The 22,329-nt window shown below is 38.5% G+C and overlaps 1 protein-coding gene across 1 annotated transcript in view; it reads right to left on the reverse strand.

The window, feature by feature from the left end:
- Nucleotides 1-21,672, reverse strand: part of PSMB7 (proteasome 20S subunit beta 7) — a 28,393-nt gene extending 6,721 nt beyond the window's left edge. The window contains exons 1-6 of the mRNA XM_049831643.1: nucleotides 21,590-21,672; nucleotides 21,380-21,473; nucleotides 20,925-21,022; nucleotides 20,469-20,609; nucleotides 19,065-19,180; nucleotides 11,173-11,231 (exon numbers count right to left, since the gene is read on the reverse strand). Coding sequence (XP_049687600.1) covers nucleotides 11,173-11,231; nucleotides 19,065-19,180; nucleotides 20,469-20,609; nucleotides 20,925-21,022; nucleotides 21,380-21,473; nucleotides 21,590-21,651 — 570 coding nt within the window. The 5' untranslated portion in view covers nucleotides 21,652-21,672. The remainder of the gene's footprint in view (nucleotides 1-11,172; nucleotides 11,232-19,064; nucleotides 19,181-20,468; nucleotides 20,610-20,924; nucleotides 21,023-21,379; nucleotides 21,474-21,589) is intronic.
- Nucleotides 21,673-22,329: the final 657 nt, after the last annotated feature.

Here is a 22,329-nt window from a genome sequence, read left to right on the forward strand (position 1 = left end):
TTCATGAACCTGGAATAGTTTTAATTTTAGAAAACCCTGCTTCAGTGCTGTTTATTCCTCCTCTTCTTTTCATTATTTAGAAAGATGACCAGAATAGCCACAAGAAAAAAAACCCACAACATTCCTTGATAGACATCCTGCACACACAGTTCTAGCAAGGACTGCTATTTTACAATCAGAAAATAGGGGGTTAGCATGAAAAGTGCTGACACGGGCTTAAGTACAGGGGCATGAATGAGTCACTGTAATAATTAATCTTAAAAAAACCCTAAAAGTTCAGAGTATATAAAAGGAGCACTTCCTGCTTTACGGTTGCAAAGACCAAGCTAACTGGGAATATCATTCTCTCGGGTCCACGCTGCTTCTTAAATGAGATTACAGCAAGAGTGATGCACTGTAATACAAGTCAGTTGTGACAAGCAGCACTTTATAGAGCTATCTGTTTGTCTCCATCACCACATCACACAATGTGTCCCAGGACTCCAATGTGCAACTCCATTTACCACTACATGACAAATGGGCAGCACTTGTAAAAGGCGCAAAGAGGTCCAGATCAGCCATGTAATGGTCACCACAGATGTACCGTAGTGCTTGAGGGGGGAAAACCAGACCCCCAAGTTCATTAAAGTGACCAGTAATGGATCTTTCAAAATGTGTCTTAGGAATAGTACAGTAAAGGCTAAAATAAATAACTCAGCATGGAAGGCTAATCTGAAATGGTGTTTGATAAATTATTTATAACACAGACAATTGTCTGCATTTAATATTGGTGCTACTGGTAGCATCTTTAAAAGATGATTTATGTGTTGTAATGCCATTAAGCTTTATATGGGCCCACTGCTAGCTATAAAGTCTGCTGAGATTTAGAGAATGAGTTTTAAACTGTCACTGCAACATCATAGTAGATAGAGCCTGTATTAAATCTTTACTTTAAACCTGTTATCTAGAGAGTTGCATTTTGTAGACACTCAAGAACTGATAGATTACCTCTCTACAGCTGCTATGCTGCAAGTCCCAAACAGCACCAATAAGGAACTTTTACACATTACTCTTGTATATGACTTGAATCAAGTTTCTCTTCTCACTTAACCAATTTCTAGATTTCAAATGCTACTGAAGGAAAAAAGAAGAGAGACTTTCCTACAGAAGATGTGGATATTTCTACATCATATGAATGCTGTCTTTACTAATAGCTTTTAAACAAGTTTATCATTATGCCTCCAGCAGTAAAGGGAGCAGCTGGAACAGCTTTGTGAATATTATTTCCTCAACATTTTGTAACTTTACAAGCAAGTTAAACAGGAGATGCCTTTTCCAGATTTAAAAACTGTAGAAAGGATTTTTTTTTTAAATCCTTACCAAAGTGAAATTAATACCTTCTGCAGGTCACCAGTATGCTGTTAGATAGGCAATACATAATGCAGTTCTCCAATAGTAAGTATGATGAAAAATTTGAAATATAGTGCACAATGAATATTAGTATAGAATGAGTATGATAGTAACAGGTTTTGTAAAAATAAATTCAAATACTTATAACTGTATTTTACAACAGAATAAAATTTATATAATATATATAACAGAATTCCAATTATATAATGTCAAAAGTTGATCCTACTTTGAGAATCCACAAGACTCATGTGGGAAGGGAAGGGGAAAGAAAAAAATCAGAAGCTTCAGGAAGGACAATGATACTAAAAAAGTAAATCTATAAAGGAGTGTTGGGAATTTGGGGCTAGGAAAGTGATACCTCTTGAAGGACATAAGCACCTACAGAAGCATAATTAGACTTTGGAAGAGTAATCAGACTACAACATGTGAGAGGATGTGTAAGTCTGCCTGCTGGGAGAAGTTGTGGTAGAGATCAATATGTAACTGGAAGCAATGCTAAAATCTGCTAAGTCCAAAGAGATAACAAAACAGAAGCAAAGTACTTTGTGTTTTTTTCTTGTCAGGGAAGGTTGAAAGACTCCATTAGTGAGAATGAATTTGTTTTGGCTACTTTTTGAAGCTGGAAAGGAGCTGGCACATGTAATTTAAACCACTTTGGTTTAACAAGTCTTCACCAAAAAAATAAAGTATGCATTTCAAGTAGTACCTCATAAGCAGATGAATGACATACTTTGTTTCATAATTATTTTTTAAATAGACCTATGCTACAATCAAAATAGTTTGCTTTTCTCTCATCTTTGAGCTGGTGAATGGAACTTAAAAGTAGGCAGTCTTTCTAGCTCTCCCCCTCCCCCTTCCTTCCTCCACCATCTTTTGTTTGTACTCTACAAAGTCATTAAAAGTTAGAGGCAGAATGCTGAGATTTAACAATCCAAACAATGCAAAACAGGCTATTAAAAGAGAGATGTGATGAATATGTAGAATCAGGATTCCAAATCACACAAAACAGGATTAAACTGACATGCCAAATGACCACAGCACAAAGAAACATTTACAAGATAGAAGTTCAAGTAGAAAGAATTAAAGGAACAAGCACACCAAAGGCAAAGGAGTTATGAAAATCACAATCTGTAAGATTAGCAGCATCTGGGAGACAGGGAGCAGTAAAACAAAAACAGAAAGATGGGTCCTGAGAACAACCACCAGTGTGCATGAAGAAGAATGGGCAGAAATTATCTGAATATTGCCAGTACATGATGGAAAAATTAAGATAAAGATACCTAGGACTAAAACTGTGCCCTGTATAGGTATAAAGACAGCATCGCCTCCATTCTGCTGAATTTCAACCATACGCTATTTCAGAATCACGTATGCTCTAAAGAAAAAAAACTTAAATCTAGAGAAGAATATGCCTTCCAATATTATACACAAGTTTTAGTTTTACTGAACAGCTCTTAAAGACTAAGATAAACAGAAATTTAGTAGTTTCTAAAGCAAAAGGGCAGGTGGGGTCTGTGAAAGAACAACTCTATTACTTTGTGTGTTAAACAGCCAAGTTATTTTAAATCAAGTTAACATGTATCATGTTATTTTCCAGTTCTGTTTCCACAGCCTTATTTAACAAGAAACTGAAATGCTCTAAATTCTGAAACATTACTTTCATTCACTCGCAGGAAGGCAAATGAATGACTCAATATTTGCACAACAGTGTCAGGGACTCGAAGAATATTAAATATGATTAGAATTTTCTCTCCAGAATACATCCTATTCAAATGCTGTGGAACATGCCTTCTGTTTGGAATGGTGACTTCAAATACGTTTGTCTGAATTCTAACTTCTCTGCAAGCTTTCAAAGCTAGACTTCTATTTAAAAGAATTTAAAAAAGCACAGGTCAGTTTGTTACATACATTCCTGTGTTTCCTTGCACCACTGTACTACTACTACGTTCATCACTGGGCACTTTCTCAAATGCAAAGTCTACGGAGCCTGTCTCTGCTGCCACCACCAATACAGTACATTAAAAGACAAAACCCCAAATGGCTTAAATCCCTGGATTATGAACACATCAGTGTTAATGTGCTGCCTAGTTTACACAAAAAATACAGAAAGATTAGCTTTGTTAGGAAGTAGCAATTTTTAGCACAAATACGGCAAGGGCAGGAAATTATGCAAAGAGAAATCAGAGCATAGCACTGACCTAGCAGTCTTGTTAAAACTCCGCAATTTGAGGTTTTACACAAATGTACCTACATTCATTCATTAATAGATCACAGAATCATAGATCAGGTAATTCTTTACTGCCTTTGATTTCAGTTTTGTTGTGAACAATATGTTAGTAAATGTTTATTTTTCTAACTGTTTTCTACCAAGAACTTCTCAAATAAAATACACCTTATTCCCTTATTATTATTCTCAGTGATTACAGTTTTTCATGTTCTGATGGTAGATGCCTGCAAGCCCAGACTCATCACCACCTCCCCCTTTCTGATATTGTACACCACACAAGTATAATAAACCATGTTAATATTTCATACCAGTGTGAAATATGCTGGAGTATCAATTCAACATCTGCTGTCTTTAGGGTACTGGCGTCCCGCAGAGACACTTTCAATTTGTAATTGAGTTCTATACTGAATTAATCAGCAGTTTATCTTTTTTAGTAAAATAATATCTTCCCCACTAACCTGGATTTACATTAACAATTTATGCCAAATTACCTGCCAAGGCAAGAAACTTATATGATTCGGAACTACTATTCAGTAACATTAGTTCCTATATGTCATTCCTTACATGAAGATTAGTACAATACATATTTCCAATGGTACAGAATTAAATTACAAGCTCCTCTCACAGCTACGGGATTTCTTTTAATACTTTTCCCATACTCCAAACTAAGAATGAATATGAAAATTCATTTAATCCATCACTTCTTATATCTGGGTGAAGTTCATTTTTTTTTTTTAGGGAACCAATTCTCAAAAAGAACTTGCTCAACAGTAACAGAGCTGTAAATTCTGCCAGGCTGCGAGTTCTACTCTGACAGTGCAATATCCTCGATTTTCTGTACAGCTACATTACTATACAGTAACATATGGAACCTTAACTATCAGGAAGTAGCCAAATATGTAAGCCATGCAAAAGATGACAATTAAAGTTACTATATATTATTACTGCATATCAGAAAAGTAGTATCCAGCAATAACATGCCTGGCTTCAAATAAAGCAAATCTCTGTTCATATGACTATTACTTTACCTCTGAAAAAAGGATGGAAGGAAACAAAGGTCAACATTTTATTTGGAAAAAAGAAGTCTTGGGCCCTCTGGTAATATTTCCTTCCTAATACACGAAAATGCTCCATGAAGCTTATTGGCTGGGAGGGAACCTCCCCAGACAGCCCAGGCTGACTCCCACCCTCCACCTCATTCCCATTCACTCTTCCCTACTCAGACAGAAATTGCACTCTGCCTCCACAGCCCTCGCCGCAGGAGCAGCACTCGGGCTTCGTGCCATGTGAAATATTTTCCAGTATGTTTTGCCTGTGTTCTGCAGTTATGGGAGATATACAAACTGAAACAATTTAAACTGGAACACCTGCTCCTGAGAAATGCATCAAAAATAATTACCTGTCCTACATCTACCCTGTGCAGTGAAATGATCTCTTAACATGGAGACCTGCTTCTGACTAGCTTGTCTACATTATTACATACAAAGTTTAAATGTTACTTTCATAAAGGTGAAGAAATTGTTGCTCTTTGTCATGCAGCAAGGCCCAATTTAAACTAAGGTAAAATTTATTTCCCTCAATATAGTCTGTAAACAGAAAACTAGAAGAAGGTGCTACTGGGTGCCACTGGTTAACTCAGACTGATATTGTTGGCAGTTTCCCACCTGATTTCTGCACAGAAATTGTGCTTTGATATATTCAGAAAGCACACCTCAAAACACTTCTCCAGTAATCCTAGCCATTCCAGAGCACATCTAGCTAGCACATTTTAAATCAGCCTCATATTTCCTGTTTAACATTGGTTCTGCAAAGGACGTCAATCCAAGGCACAATTCTGTGAAAGAAGATAAGAACAGTACTAACTGTCCAATGTGTCAAGCAGAAACCAGGTTACCATAGAATAATTTTAATCTAATCTAAAAATAATAAACAGCATGATAAGCTTTTATTTTCTGGATGACTATATGCACCAACACCTGCTATTTACCCATAGAAATTCACGTCTCTGAAGGAGACAATAATACAGGCATGTAAGGAAAGCACAAAATCTGTATCGCCACAAGCTCTGTCAGAAAAGGCAGCAAAGATATGCCACTAACAGTCTCAGTTATTGTCACTGGGTAATGAAATAAACAGATACACAGAGCACATAAATACTAAGTACTTATTTTTGTTCGCAGAGTCAGATTTTTTTTCTTTTCCCCCCCATTTACTTAATCTCTGTGTTTGACACCAACAGGGGTTCAAGTATCTCAGGCAGGCTCTCCAGCTTAACTCTGATAGTCTGGCTTGATCTCTATTGTCTGCTGTCGGAGTTCAGCCGACAAACCTCCCAGCAAGTGGTCACCTTCCTATGGAGTCATTAAACCTCCGAATGTCAGCTGGTGGGATTAGCCTGCAGACTTCCACACCTGAGCCCTATGGCCAGGACACAGGCATTTTGATCACCATCACTAATGAATACAGAATTCATATGCAGCTTGTCATTGCTCTTGAGCCTTGAATCACACAGATGCAGGCTAAATAAGACTGATGAGACAACTATTGTTGAAGATTAGAGAGTTTTGACAGTTTCCAAAGATAGCTCAGTATTATTGTCAGTAGTTAATAAACAAAAATACCACCACCATATTGAGGGACAGTAGGAAATACGAGCACAGAAACATTTGAATGATCTGTATGCCAGCTGTTTAAAAATGGAAGAAAGTGACATGTTTTCATAATATTTTGTACTGTGCCTGATGTATTTTTTACTGAAACGAGAGGTACACAGTGAAAGTTACATTTAGACTACTTTTTACTTTGATACAGCAAAGACACACATCAAGCATCCGGAGGAAAGCATTATGACTCAGCTGCTTCACTCTAGGGATATGGGGCAGCTCAAAAGTACCTCAAAAATCAGTAGCAAAGCCAGAAACAAAACTGTGGACCAGAAGAGCCCAAGTCTACACATTTTGCGACTTCCAGTCCTCTTCCTTCCTATAATTTCTTTGTGAACACACCTACTCTGGCAGCTGCAACTATTAACTGAAAAAGGTTACTACCTCTAACTCCTGTCTGCTCATTTCTTCTTTTACAGTGGATTATCCAAATCTGCCAGCTGAATTGCTCATAAGATTGCTCCCTAACCCATATTTGTCAAAACCAAACAAGTTAGCAAAAGTAATCACTGCAGAATGATCACAAAAACAAACCTGGCCAACAGGTGAAGGAGTGCAAATCTCTGGTAGGAGAGCAAGACACAGTTTTTTGGACAGCACAGCTGCTGCAGGAGGGCAAAGTACCAACATTCCAAGTGGAATATGATCAAAACAGCCCCCTCTTATTTCTAATCTGTTCTTACCCCTCCAGAGCATTTTTGTTTTCATTCAGTACCACTTGATTTCCTGCCAGACTTAAAAAATGGTGTGACTGTAAATATAATCTCACATTATTGGGGTGATCTATTTTAGAATTATTAAATATCTGCCAGACTACCTCCTTCCATTTTTTTCCCCCCATCTATTCTGTGCCCCTGAACTGATTACACAAGGATTTCCTTCCCTTTCCCTGCAATAGTTGGGCTTTCCGTGGCTTCTACCAATTCTCTTCCTTTTGGATCCTCTTTTTATTAAACCTGACTGTTTTGATGAAATACAGAAAAGAAATGAAGTTACAAGCAGCCTGTTTCCTTGCTTAAACATGAAGCTCGTCAGAAGACTACAAGATAGCTTCACTATACATTAAGCAATTCTTCTACAGACAAAAAGCTTCTACTTTTCAAACAACATAAGTCAAATACCAGAATAAAATATAATACCCCCCTGCAATCTCCCTAGGAATTCAACAACTACAGTATAAACCCAGAATTCCAGCATTTAATACTGTAGACATTTTGTCCCCAGATCTTGGGGTTTCCATATCCACTGACTCAGAGTATGTCTCTACTATTGTTTAACACCAGAAGGCATGAATGCATTTGCAAAATCTGACTGTAAGGTTTAAAAACCATGCGGCTACTCTACTGAAACTCTATTGAAAGAAAAATTGGCTGCAATGAAAGATCTAAGCTCAAAACACTATTAGGTGTGCTGTTCTTCCACTTATGTTTTTTAAAGTAGATCTATAGCTGCCCACATGACAGATTAATATTGTTCCACAGTAGTTAGATGCTTGGCATTACATTTTTGAAGCATCTACAGGCCTTCAGGGCTGAAAGTGTTCACATCTTCAGCAATCTATAATGGTTCCTCTAGAGGCCAGCACTTGCTTCATAATGAAACATGCCTCCATAAATCAGACTGCAGAAGTGGCACTTGTGTACGTCACCATCTATCTTAGCAGTTTCTCTGAAGGATGTTGGGTAAAGATCATCTCCCAGCATTGCAACCAGGGAAAGGACCATCACAGTTGGCATTGATAAAGCATGTGCTACTTAAATCTGAAGACACACTAAGTCTATGGAAAAAAACACATCCTGCTGGTGTTAGCATGCCTCAGGCAGTGGTAGAAGCTTCAGCAACTCATCTTCAAAAGGCAGAGAGCCAGGGCTCTAGAAACCTGCAAAAATTGGCTAAGCCTGCAGTCGTCTTTTTTTATTTTATTATTTTTTTTTTTTTTTTTAAGTTGAGCATCTTCAAAGTCTATGATTCTAACTGTAGGGCACAGCAGCTGCCACTGCAGATTTGATCCTCTCAGCTTTTGGCAGCTCTCAACTTGAAATTCTAGCAAAAGAATTTTTCAAGTTGCTATTATTGCCTGTCATGGATTTATAAATATTGTGCACTATCTGCTGTGGCATGGCTCTCATGGGACACCAGTGCATGCCAAAAGCATAACAGAATGAAAAACAGTTCCTATTCTTCAAATAAATGCTAATTTTTTTTTAACTGTGCTCACACGATGCGTTTGGTGATCAGCTTCAATAGTACAGAATATATATCAGAGGCAAAAAAGCTGATTGTCTTTTCCAGTAGTATTCAGCTGCTACTTTCATTAAGCTTGTTTAATTACATTCCAGATGCTAATTTGCAAGTCTATACCAGAGGGTGCAGGACAGTTTGCCTTTGAATCATTTTTCTGTGATGTGATGGTCTTGAAGCACACCACTACCCTCCAGTAGCCCTAGCAAGATATTCTGACAATTAGTGCAAAAGAAAGCAGTATTGATCTTGACAGAAAAATATTAATCCTCTACCCATTTTATTAAATTAATCTTCAGGAATTTTAAGTTTATCATTGCCATTTCATAGCAAATTTTATGTAAAATATATATAGTGTACTTCAGATGGAATGTTTTAATTTCAACAGAAATATCATTTGTTATTTTGTTACTTTACTGGAAAAAACCACATCTGACTTAGAAGGTAGGTATTTTAAGCTGGCAGCCATAACAGAACACGACATATTTAAGAGTACAGTTGAGCTTTATCACCTGAAACTTTGCTGGTTTAGTTAATACAATGACTAAATTGTTATTAGGTAACAGAATATCTAGTAAAAACAAAGGAAGGGTTAAGGTGCATGCAAGTCTCAAAGATCTAAGTATCTATTTCAACAAATTGGTAGGCTGCATTTCTACATGCTTGTTATAACAGTGAATATCTGCTGCCATTTATGGTTGCGTATGAAGACAATTTAATTAGGATGACCTTTCTAAATAGGAAAGGTTGGAGATTTACCAATTTTTGGTGCCTTTTTCGGTTGCTCTTACACAAAGAATGACTTAAAATACAAGCTTGAAAACTAGCTGAGAATAAGATGAAATTTTTAGTTTCATAGCACAGCTCTTTGACATTTGTATCTTTGAAAGCAGACTATTATGCTGTAGCTGTTGATTCCAAGGATTTGTAGTCCATGTTTTCAGTACGAATAGCACACATGCCAAGTGCACAGTCACACAAGAGGCTAGAAAAAGAGACTCTCTCATTCTGGCAGCAGCATGAGGGGAGAGAAAACAGTGTAGAGTCTACCTCTATGTAGTGGTTCTTTCCATCAGTCATCTAGTGTAATGCTATTTACAGAAGAAACTTGAGTGTCTATTAAAAATATTCCAATATTTCTGATAGCATTTATAAATACACTGAAGGCCAGAAGCCCAGTGTCTTCAGATACTGCCCAAAACATTGCAGCAACATAGGAATCCTGATCTTGCTGCATTTTCATAATTTTGCACACCTACAACTATTTCATATATACTGACAGAAAAGGAGCCAGTTCCAGGAATAATTGGAAAATTGCTTATTACTAACTCTTTAGCAGTTTAGCTACTGGAAAACTTCTCGAAACAAGTTGTTTTGTTTTTTAAGTCAACTAGTATTACACATCACATTTCTGCAGGAGATGTAACAGGGTATGACACGTCACTAAGTTTTAAATTTATTTAATTGATTTTAGAGAGGAACTCGGTTGACTCACGGGATCATCACCTGAAAATATGCTGAAGTCACAGCAACATTTGAAGGGGAGGAAAGGACCCACAGCAGTTACAGTACAAAGATGAGGAACATCTGAAGACCTTTTCTGAAGTAAATAAACTTTTTCCTTTTCCACATTATTCAGTGATAGTAAATAGCTGTAAGATTAGTTGTATCTGCATTTTAGGCTGAAATGATTGCAACTGTGGTGTTGCAAGTAATTTCTAATGGGTTCAATTTTCAATTTTGTGTTCAATTCTCAGTTTATTCTTTACTGTGAAGTTATTAATCAACTGGAATGAGAAGTAGCATTCACAGAAAGTCTGAAGAGATTAGTGTGGTTTAAAAGAGGGCTTGACATCACTGAGGCATTTTACAAAAATATGGTCACAGAAAGCCCTTTAGTTGTTTTGGTTTTCTTTTCATCAATAGTCTGTAGATAACTGGATTTTTCTCTGTTTAGTTTAGCAGGCAGTAAATGTGGTATAGTTAAGTGTAAGGAAACACTATAGATAATAAAAATACAGTCATAAAAAATAACTGAATAACTTATTCTGATCTTAATCATGACACTCCAGCTTTTAGCTCTCCTGCATGATTCTCTATAATGAACAACTCATTTTTTCAATTTTTATCAAGATGATCAGCAAAACAAACAACCCACAACCTTATAAATCTTCTGATAACTAGCTTAAGTAGATACTAAAAGTGCAGTTACTAGTTCTGAGCATACCCAACCAACTGGAAATCTAATTGGTTTCATACACTACTTGAACTTTTTTTGTTGCTTTTACAATCATGCATTCTCTTTTCAAGATTGAGAGAAGACTGACTGAGGGAAAACCTGCAATATTGACTACACAAGGGCTGCTGAATTCCTGAAGTCAACTATAATTAGCAAGTTGTATGTTTTTAAAGCTTTCACATATATTCCAATCACAGAAGTTTTTCCATACATAAATTTGCAATATGCTATATTTCTTCAAATTTATTGAACCCACCAACTCTTATAGCTCTGCAGTAAGCTGACATTAGTATATTTTTAAGTGCAGGGAAACTAGAACAGTTTTATTTTTAAAGCTTCAAACCCCTTAAATTCTTACAATCACAAGAACTATTGAGGAAGGAAACACTGAGCTTTAGAACAAAATTTCTTACCTCCATGTCCGGTTTGTATTTATCTTCAAATACTGCCATAGCTGCTAATGATCCAGAACCTATGGTAACAAAATTAGGACACTTATTTAGCCAGTATATTTAGATACAGTATTTCTTTTAAAGAAAAAGGTAGCAAATACCAGCAGCACAAACCAGACTGAAGTCTACCTTAGCTTACGATACACTCTAAAGTGTCTATCCTCTTTAAGTCCAGCACCTAATTTACTCCTGAATTTATAGCTAGTGTACACAGTCTTCTTACAGTCCCTGTTCTGACAGCCTTTTTCTTTTTACTATTTTGAACATGAAGATATGAAAATGAGGTTAGAAAAAGAGTTAACCAAATGCCACAGTTTGCAATTCCTACTCCTCCATTTCTCCTATCCCGCTTTTGAGCCTGGCCACATTAGAGGCTATGTCACTTAACACTAAGACACTCAGAATGAATAGATTGCTTTAACAAGCTGCCCTGGCACAGTCACCTTTACACATGGGGATGAGTAAACTAGCAATGGTAATAGCGAAGCTGGCTGCTGCCATCAGGTTTTTTCCCATATCTACTTTTAAAGAGTTTATTATGCATTTACTTTGTGCCATTACTTTTACATTGAACAATAACAGCTTATTAGATAAAATGACAGATATGAAAACATGAGTTTAACATTACTTCTCTTAAAGGATGCAGTGCAAGTGTAGTAATGGAACAGAAGCCATCTCTAACCAAAGCACTGTAACTGCAGACATTATAAATGTGCTTTCCGTAAATTAATACAAAAAGCAGTACAATACTATTTGAAACTGTAAGCTTGCTTTGTTCAGAAAGAGAGAATCTTCAGGAAGATATCTTGTCTGTCCATGGCCCTAACCATATTTCAGAGAGCGCTACTTTTGGGGAGTGAATAAAGTTACCCGCAATTTTTTACTCCAATTAGAAGATTTTTTGGCATTTATTACTTTTTAACTTGTTTTGCATACTGCTATCTGTTTAGCTGGGTCACAGAGAAAGCCATATTTTCTATTTAAAATGATTTGTGTATATCGCTTGACCACCTCAATGGTTTAGTGAAAGAAAAAGGCAGCGATTAAACAGTTTCAAATGAGGTGTCCTGCTGATTTTATCAAGTCTGCTGAATGTATAATGAAAAAGGAGAAGCTGACAGTGACACTGTTGAGAAAATACAGACTACCTTATCTGAACCATTTAAGGAGGTCCAATTATAGATCAAATTTAAAGGGTAGAAACAGCAGATTTACAGACACAAATCAATGAACATGGTAATCCCAATGAATATGACAGATACTCCTGTTACAGAATATTGCTGTGGTTGAGGATCATTACCTTTACAGTACCAAATACATCACATCTAAAAGCAGTAGGACACTCTAAGTGTGTACTTGTATTACAGGCAATGACTATTCATTTACACCTTGAAGCAATACATGACTCCATTTTTTTTAATGCTGAAACTGGAAATAAAGAAGATTTTTAAGCAACTAATAGCAGAAATAAACTGCTGATACAGACAGCTGATATCACAGAACGAATCTCAAGTAAAAGGAATTTTACTGATACTTGAAACAAGGTCAAAATAAGGTATGTTCCAAAACAAATACAGGACTTGAACCATAAAGTAATTCTTCTTGTGGAATGACATAGGAACATTTCTAACCAAGGGGGTGGGGGGGAATCTGGGATACAGTCTCAAACTAGGACCACATTCTTCCTACAGTCAAATGAAGGCTTACCATAAGCAGAATGGGAAGCCTCAGAACTAGAAAACAATCCTAACCTTGGATAGGGGTTCTTTAAGAAAATTAGAGTATAAAGACTAAAAAAAGTGCAAAAAATATAAAAGGTAGTATCTGACAAATTACTACATTAGCTACTGAGCTAAGGTCTTAATGTCTTAAAAATTCTGACAAAAATTATTAATAACACAGATATTGCAATAATCTCATACATTGCTCAGACTGGATTAATTCCTCCAGCTTCTTTTTAAAAGAAGTTCTCAAAAGAACATATGGGCAAGAACTCAGTAGACTTATAAAGAAGAAAAAGGAAAAAGATGAATGGAAAGAAACCTTATGTTACATTACATGAATCCTTTATACAAAGAATTATACTTTTAATTCTTTATCTCACTATGTTACCAGTATGCAAATAAATACCAAATCTAATATCAACTTTAAATAAATAAATACAGACAGTCCTATAATGTTTCAAAGAGTTGTTGAAAGTCTTAATTAAAACCTACACATAGACATTTACATCTGAAAACCAAGATCCCAGGGAGATTCTAACAGAACAGGAAGTAAAGATGGAAAAGCTGAATAAACCCATTTGGTTTTTTTTTTTCCTCTACTGCTTATAAATCCTAAACATAAAGCTTTATAAGCTTGCATTTAAAACAAGTGCCCAAGAAAAAGTCTCAGAGAATGCTTAGCTGTGCTGTGAAAGAACAGATTTTTGTAATCTTAAATAGCACAAAGAAAATTCTTCACTCTTACTAGCACCAGATGTAAACACTGTGTTTTTAAATACATAGGTAGATGCGTACTTCTGAGTTTCTCCATCAAAACAAATCATCTGCTGTTTGACAACAGCAATATGAACTGGTTTGGAAAATACTAATGATGTGCATATATTCACCTGTAGCACATTAAATAAGAAAACCCCCTCAAACCTCCTATCTGCACTGCTGGTGGACTGAAACCGTTCCCTCACTTGACCAGAAATGCAGAAAACCAAGAGTGGACAGTTGCTCACAGGCACAGTTGCAAACTTCACTATCCAATTACACTGACTTCCCTCTACTTGTCAAATTCCACATACAATCCAAACAACCCCACAATGTTCTAAGAAGTTCAACTGACTTATGAAAGCTATGCATTGTAGCAGGAGAGCTGGCAATAAAATCTGTGAACTTAAGTAAACATTGAAGTATAGTTTTCTTATTGCAGTAACTATAAAAGCACAGAAAACTTGGATATTAAGGGTCTATGGAGAACTTGTTTGTATGTGGGGAAACAGCTGTTCTCTTGTCCATGTATTCAGTGCCCACCAATAATTCATTTTTAACAAGCATGCTTTTTGCCTTTATGTAGAAACAAGCTTAACAATTCCCAAACATAATGTCTGGAGAAAGATAAAATCCAAACATTGCAAAACGCCATCCATTAATTAGGGATAGATGCTCCCACCTCATGCACACAGCAACAGATTTAAGTCACTACCAGTTAGGAGTCAACATTGCCAAGATGCAGCAGTTCAACCTCAATCTATTAAAATACACAGGAAAGCTATGAGATAATGGGTCATTAAATAGTATCCTTAACTGAGCTCAGATGCAAAGTGATACTAAACCAGATATTTATCTTAGATAACTAGTTTGGAATCTTAACAACACACAACCAATGCAGAAATAGGAAATTTCTCTGTTGGAATTTTTTTTAAATGTTGAAGTTCACAACTGTTCTGTGTAGGAGCAACAAGAATAATTAAAACAAAGTATAATTGGTAGTGTCATCATGTACTTGTATTACATAACATTCAGGAAAAAAACCTTTCAGCCAGATTAAAAACCACTAACTACTATGAATGGTTACACTTCAACAACCTTGGAAACACAATCATCAAGAAAAAAATGCCATATCAATTCCAAATCATTTATTTTGCATATATTTTCAGTAAGCTATGCTGTAGAAACAAATATTCAGGAAGTATTAATCTAGCATCGAAACATAAAAATATTGATTGTGCAACAAATTATAAAGAACTACAGAAACTGAGATGCAAAGCTATCTTCTGAGGCAAATGCTTTTCAGCCTGATAATTAGCATGAATCAGGTAAGTTATGAGATTTTTTTTTCCTTCTTTAAGAAACATTGGCCATTTCATAAGTTTTCACAACTAAGTTATCAAAAAATTTTCTGGACTCAACTGTAATAAACTCACTTTAAAAATCCCATCTGGTCTTTACTTAAGCAGTTGTACTACTTCAGTATTGATTTAAAGTGAAAGATAATTACTGATAAATAGCAAAAAAAATCCAGCCAACAATAATTTCCACCATGTTTTGCAACTGCAGTAGCTTTTCTATAACAGATGAACTGGATCTTTTTAGCAGAACATTCACTGAAGACAACTTCTTATTGCTAAGCACAGTCCATTTTCATCACCCAAGGACCTGTTCGCTACCTCAGCCTGCCACGCTGGAGGATGTACAGAGCCTTGAGAGAGTAACATTTAGCACTTCCTAATCCATCAGTGTCAAGGCTCCCTGACAGGGCATTTATTCACACGCACTCATTGTTATTCAATTTGCTGTTCATTCTAGGTAAAAATTCGGTGATCTCCACAGCCCCATCGATTGGGATCATTTTTCACCCTGGTTCTTGGCTGAGGGGCTGAGTCTCAGCAGTGGTAGTGCTTGCTCTGCAGGACGACATTGCCAATGCATGAAGAGCTGATTTATGAATATGAAGCAACACTGGTACCAGGGGACTAGCTTTAGCCACTAGAGACTACTGGAACATACTTACAGTTTCCGAAAGCTGAACTACAGACTTCAAGTGCTTTAATTTTATGCATGCATTTCATTATAAGTCTTGGCCAGAAGCTTTCCTAGACAAGCCAAGCAATCAGACAATCTTGCACCGTTTGCTGAAATCCAATTTTGTCCTTTGTCAGCATAAACAGTTTAATTTGATGTTTTCACTCCTGAGTAAGCACTGAGGATCTTTTAAATCTCCCTTGCAAGGGAGGACACCACTGTCCATCCACAAACACACTCCAGTTAAATAAAAGCACACTAGTACACCAAAACAAACAAAAACCCCATCATCTCAACCACCTTCCCTATTTAATACTGAATTTCCACAAATTAAGTGGCCAAAAATACCTACCCCAATTTAATAAACTGCCCTTAGAACATTTGGGGGAAAAAACCCAAAACAATAGATTAGTCTAAATAAGATCAAAATACAATTCCAACTACTATCTCTGATTTGACCTTTGATACCTTTTCTACCATCTCAGTTCTATCCTTCATTTATATGCATAAGCTAATCTTTTTACTAAAATGTATCTGAGTCACAGGAGAAAGTATCAGCGTACCAGGTGTAGAAAGGTAAAGAACATTTATGCTAACAAGGGCTTTGTTTGACAGCATGGCCAAAAGTAACATGTAACCACCAGACACAGACCTGGTACAGCTGACAGCAAATCAAAGTTTAAGCTACAGTTAACTTAAACCACTGATATTCCACTTCCTACTTGTCTGAATTTATTCTGCTACTATGTTATTTTTGTGGGGGGAAAGAGGAGTGGCCAGGATCTTCAGAAATGCCCCATTTTAAAGCTTTCAAAACATAGGCACAAAAGTAACCATGTACATAAGGGAAACCGTGTGACTTTATTCAGGTAATCAACTACTAGCAGCTATCAGCACAGAGTCAGTTATAGTTTTACAGTTTACAACAATATTGGATATAAGGCAATTATAAGAATCAGACGTTTATTTTATGTATCAAAGGCTAAACAATGACATCACATGACTATTACGCGGATTTCACTTGCCAAGTAATTTGCCAGTTCCTGAGGTAATGGCACCATCTATTGGTCCAATACCACCTCTGCAGAATTTCCACAAGTTAATCACAGTTCTCATTATACAGTTAGCCAGATGATTCAGTTTAACAGCTGCACTGTTTCAGTAGGGCAAAGATCCAGAAGAAAAAGAAAAACCTTTAACATTTCCAAGAATATAGTAAGTAGGTGTTTTATCTAGAAATGCCAACCACGAACAGAAAAAGATTAACTAAAATTATACCTTTCCATCAGAGTGAGCATAAAAGCTGCATCAGACATAGGCTGAATCCGATTCCCTAATCTGACACAGTTCATTTTTAGATCAATTTCCTTTTCCGATATATTTATTTGGACTCTACATTACACTTCCATAGCTCTACTGAAACCAAGCTTTCATTTAACATCATCTAAGTCCTCTAAATGAAATGCAAGTCTGAAACAATACAGTGCCTTCTTGAGGGATCAGAGAGCAAAAATAATTGCAAATCTGGCTATGTTTGAAATTTTACTTTTTTCAGATATACAATATTTTCAGTAGGGCATCAACCTTAAAAGCCACAGATGAAACTGTACAAGAATATTATTAGCTCAGAAGGCACTAGTTTAATCTCTTACCAGTGACACTGAGTGCATCTCAGTAATATCTTTTACCATTTTTTAACCCTTTACTCCCAGATTATCACCTATAAATCACAAAAGAATTCAGAACTAATCAAACAAGCTGACACTACTATTGAAAATACTACCTTTGCCAAAGACTGGGCAAGTTCTATAATATTGCAAGATGCATGTGCCCTTCCCTTCAACAATGCATGTGTTATTTCCCTTCACAAAAAAAAAAAAAGAGGATGATGGTGATCACTAAGGCTCTCCTGCAAGCCGCAAAGCTTACTACTTCAGGATTCTTACCACAGGAACTCTCCAAGCATCCCTCAGTAAGAAATAGAACAAGACAGCTAAAGAAATGATTTTATCTAGAGGACATGGACAAAGTAGTTAGAAGAGGTAGGAGGAATGACAAGTTAAATTCACAGATCAAGATCAGTGATGAATGAAGACTTTGTATTCTGTGATAGTGTCCTCCTGAATATACTCATACGGGGCCTTTGAGTTGTTTAGCAAGATCACAGGTAAAAGGGTGTATGCTCAAGAGCCACTTCACAACTTGAAATTACTGCTACTGCAAAGCAGCACTGAGGAGTTAAAAAGTTTCTCTCCTGTAGGTATTCTTCATCTCCTTCTGTAGAACTGGGAAGTAGTGGAGCAATGTTTCTGCTTGTTAAGTGAGAAATACAAGACACTGCAGAAAAGCTACCTACAAATTGCATTCTACTACTACAAAGTACTTATTTCCACATTATCCCATATTCTTGTTTATACTTGAAAAAACAGCAAATAAGAATATATTTACCAAGATTGTATTTTACCATACATATCCTGAACACTGCTTTTGTAATTGGTCTTGACAGGGTAGTACCTAAATCTAAGAAAGCATGCAAAAATCTGTGGTTTCAGCCTTCAATATTATCACAATCCCTAATTTGAAACTGAACAAGATGTACACAGAACTGCATACACTTATAGCTCAAATTACTGCTATTAAACAAAATGTTACATAGACAGAAGAGTTGGGGTACTAACACTTAACCTGATAATGGGCTACTAATCGTCAAGTTGACCTCAGCAACAGACAGAATTAAACTTCTTTATTGAGAAGCTCAGTACAGTAACTAAGACCAATTATTATACATCATGAGTAAACCAGGTGTTGCTTCACTACAGCGAAGCACCTTCTTGAGTAGGATACAGCTGCTACTTGGCAAGAAATACAACAGTCCCAAAGGAGAAAAGCACATTTTTCTGTAGTTTCATTAGGAAAAAAGCTTAAGGCAGACTATAATTCCCCAAGTGAGACTTCATATGAACCTTGAGTTAGGACTATCTGCAAATGAAGTTTCTAAGGATTTTTTTTTTTTTTTTACAGCGAGTTTTGTGGAATCCCACAATTCTTTTGCTTTAAGGTATGTCGGGGAATGTACACAGCAACTTTCATAATATCAGGCTTTTTGCAGCTTAGATTTAAACAGCATAACAGCCCATGTTTTTAAAGTGTTAGAAGAGAAATAGAACAGTGCACCTGCCTTACAAACATGGGTACAACTTTATCTTTGAAGTCTGAGGTCTGTACAGCTCCCAACAAACAATGGAATTTAAATTAAAAAAACAGCTTTAAATAATAATTTGAAATGTTCACCCTTCTTACGAGGCAGTTGTATTACAATACTGAAGGAGTATCACTTACCCATGGTAACATAAGGCAATTTGTCAGTTGATCCATGGGGATATATGCTGTAAAGGTGAGGTCCCGTGACATCTACTCCCCCTAAAACTAGGGCAGCACCAATGTAGCCTTGATACCTAGGACCAATGTTTATATGTGAATCTGAAAGTCCACAATAAATCTATAGTTCTTTTTAACACAAAGTATGCATTTGAGAAATTTTCCACGATTATACCAGGTACATTTCCATAATAGAAAGACTACTTTTACTATCTGTGAGCAATAGTTTAAACTACGACATTTACTAAAATATGGTATATTTCAGTATCAAGCAGAACAAACAGGCACTGGACAAGCAAGTAGGGTAGATGATACGTTTGTGCTAACGGGGAGAGAATTCAGATTAGTTTTCAAGCCTTAAATGAAATTCCTGTATCTGCAATTAAGTTTTTATTTAGAGACTTCAGAGAAAACTTATTCCTTCATTTCCCCCATGAGAATGTTCTTGGCTGCTTTAACTTCTTAATTTATTGTTTTGTGACTCACTTAAAGAAAGGCAAACTGCCTAGCAATACAGCATTAAGCAACCAAGCTGAATTACTGTCATCTATCTTGGTCACTTGGTTGCACAAAGCATTTTCTTTTCATTGCTTTAGTTCACCTTCCTGGAGACTTTCCAATAGCTTGAACAATCTCTCTAATTCAAGACACTCATTTCATTATTTCCTTCTCTTTCAAGAGCATTTTTTACTTCTGCAAAAGACAGTACTAAACAATACTGGAATACTTAAAGATTTAGAGAGTATGCCCTCAGTCTAAGGGCATGTTCTACGTCATGCTGCACATTAGGAAGTTCAACTGCCACCAACTGTTTGTGATAAGTCAAGCAATCAAATGAAATCTTAGGACAACTGCAGTACAACTTCCAATCATTTTACCCATTATCTCACTCTACCACTGACAGAGTTCTTTATTAACAGCTATGGGCTTCAAATGGTTAAACATTTTGTTCTTTTGAAAACAATATACATTTTGAAGTAGTGATTCTATTACAAGACACATGAAATTCTCAATTTTACAACTTTGCACTTTGCAAGATTATTACTGGCCCAGCCATCTCACCACAAAGATACACAACAGTTTTCATGGGTGTGATCAACAGTTTATTGAACTACTGCCCTTCTATTTTTGTCATGTAAACACTAGCAACGCAACTGTAGTATCAATTCTCTAAAACACCACAGACTTGATTTCTCTTCCATCTCAGTTCAAAAGCCTATGAAGCAGACAGCAATCATTAAGTCTTCCCTAAAGTCTTGTTATGAAGGTTAAGTAAGGTGAGGAAGGATGCTCCCTCACAGGAGCTTAAATATTGTCTAGTGATTTTCACAGCATTGTTAATAAACAAGAAACCCATTCGGTTACCTGAAAAGCATTTGCTTTAGCATTCGATTAGCTGTGACAACTCTTGGAAGTCGTCCAGTAGATAGCGAATGGAGCTCCAGATTGGAAGAAATCAGCTGTGTTGTCATATCAGTATCTGCAGCTGTTCCCGCACCGCAACAACTGAAAAATATTATGAGCAAGTCAGGAAAAGGTGGGGAGGACAGGGGAAACAAATCACTCTCCACTTTACCCAACAAGTAGAAGTTTTCTCATTGGAAAATTGAAGAAATTAAGTTCTCATACAGTTAATATTTTCAGAGCATGGCACAAGATAGCCTGCTTAAGTGTAAATGAAATACCAAAAATCCCCAAGCTTTGCTAATAAATTAATCATTTTAAAGTACACCTTAACACCTGCTGTTAGCAAAGGGCACAGCTAAAAATCCCAATACTATTACCAATACCATTTACACCATAAACGGTTTTAACACTTACTAGATATTAGGGGAGATGAAGTGTATTTTTGAACAGTTCTTGTCAGCAACAACCGTTCCTTCCGTTGCCCTCGTATCCGCACCGAGGACTATGCCATCCTACAGAAAGAGAGAATTATTCCCAAAGCCTCGATCTCCAAAGGGGACCTTTCCGGCACCGACGCCGAGAGGGGCTGCCAGGCGCGGGGCAGCTCCGGGGACGGGGGCCGCAGGAGCCGGCTCCCCGCAGGCCGAGGCCGGGGACGCCGAGAATGACTCAGCAGGCGCGGAACCTCCGCCACCAGCCGCGCCGGGACGCCGCTTCCCGACGAGGCCGCCGCGGGGCCGAGCGGCCCTTCCCCGGCCCCGGCTCAGGAACGAGGGGCGGCCGCCTCGGCCTGCGGGCGGAGGAGCGGCCCCCGCGCCCGCCCGGCCCCCTGCCAAGCCCCGGAGGGCCTCGCCCGGCGCCCGCCTCACCTTGAAGACGACGCCGGCGATGGTGGTGCCCGTCTTGCGGGCAGCGGGCAGCCGCTGCCCCTTCTGGCCCAGCTCGGCCTCCAGCAGGGAGTTCCTACAACACAAGGCGGAAAGCGGGGCCTGAGCGGAGGGCTCCCCTCCGCCCGCGGCCCCGCTGCCACCCGGGACCAGTCCCCGCAGAGCCCAGCCCGCGCCGCCCCAACGCCTCACCGAGCGCAGTTATCGAAGCTGAAGCCGCCGCTCGGCGCCTGCAGCACGGAGACCGCCGCCATCTTATCGCTCAGGCAGGGGTGGGGGGGGGGGGGGGGGGGGGGGGGAAATCCGACGCCTGCCGAACGCTTCCGGGTCAGCCGCCGCCGGGGCGGGGCCTGGGCCTGGGGCGGTCCCGCTTCTCGCTGCCCGCGAAATGGCGGCGGTGGCGGCGGGCCCGGAGCAGCGCCGGGGGGCGGATCGGCGCCGGGGTCCTGCCCGCGGGAGGGGCTCGCCGGGGTTACCGGAGCGCTGGGGAGGACCCGGGGCTGGGGATCAGGCCGCCCCTGCGCGGGGGGATGTGCCTGGCTTCGGGTCTGCCCCGTGTTTGTGTCCGCGTCCGCCCCTTGGCACCTGGGGCCTGTTGGTGGTCTGGTAGTTGGCAAATGAGAACAGAATCCTCTGAGGAGGAGGAAGGCTTCTCACAGGCGTGAGGCAGCGGACGGAGCCTGGTAGCAGCAGCTGATGGCGTGCGCAGGGCACGGTCGACTCTCGGGTGTTAAACACGCAGAGTTGGGGGCAGACCCGCAGGTGACTGTGGCGGGTGGGAGAGGGCAGGGTTCGTCCCAGGTTTGGAGCTGGAGGTGTCTGAGCCCTGGGGAGCGAGTGCTGGTGCCGCTCCAGGCCGAAACGAGGGGTGGCAAAGCCTGCACAGACAAACCTCAATTTACATGTAATTTATACTAAGCAGTTGATGCTGG

This window comes from Accipiter gentilis, chromosome 29 (assembly GCF_929443795.1).
Source record: "Accipiter gentilis chromosome 29, bAccGen1.1, whole genome shotgun sequence".
In the NCBI taxonomy this organism is placed as follows: domain Eukaryota; kingdom Metazoa; phylum Chordata; class Aves; order Accipitriformes; family Accipitridae; genus Astur; species Astur gentilis.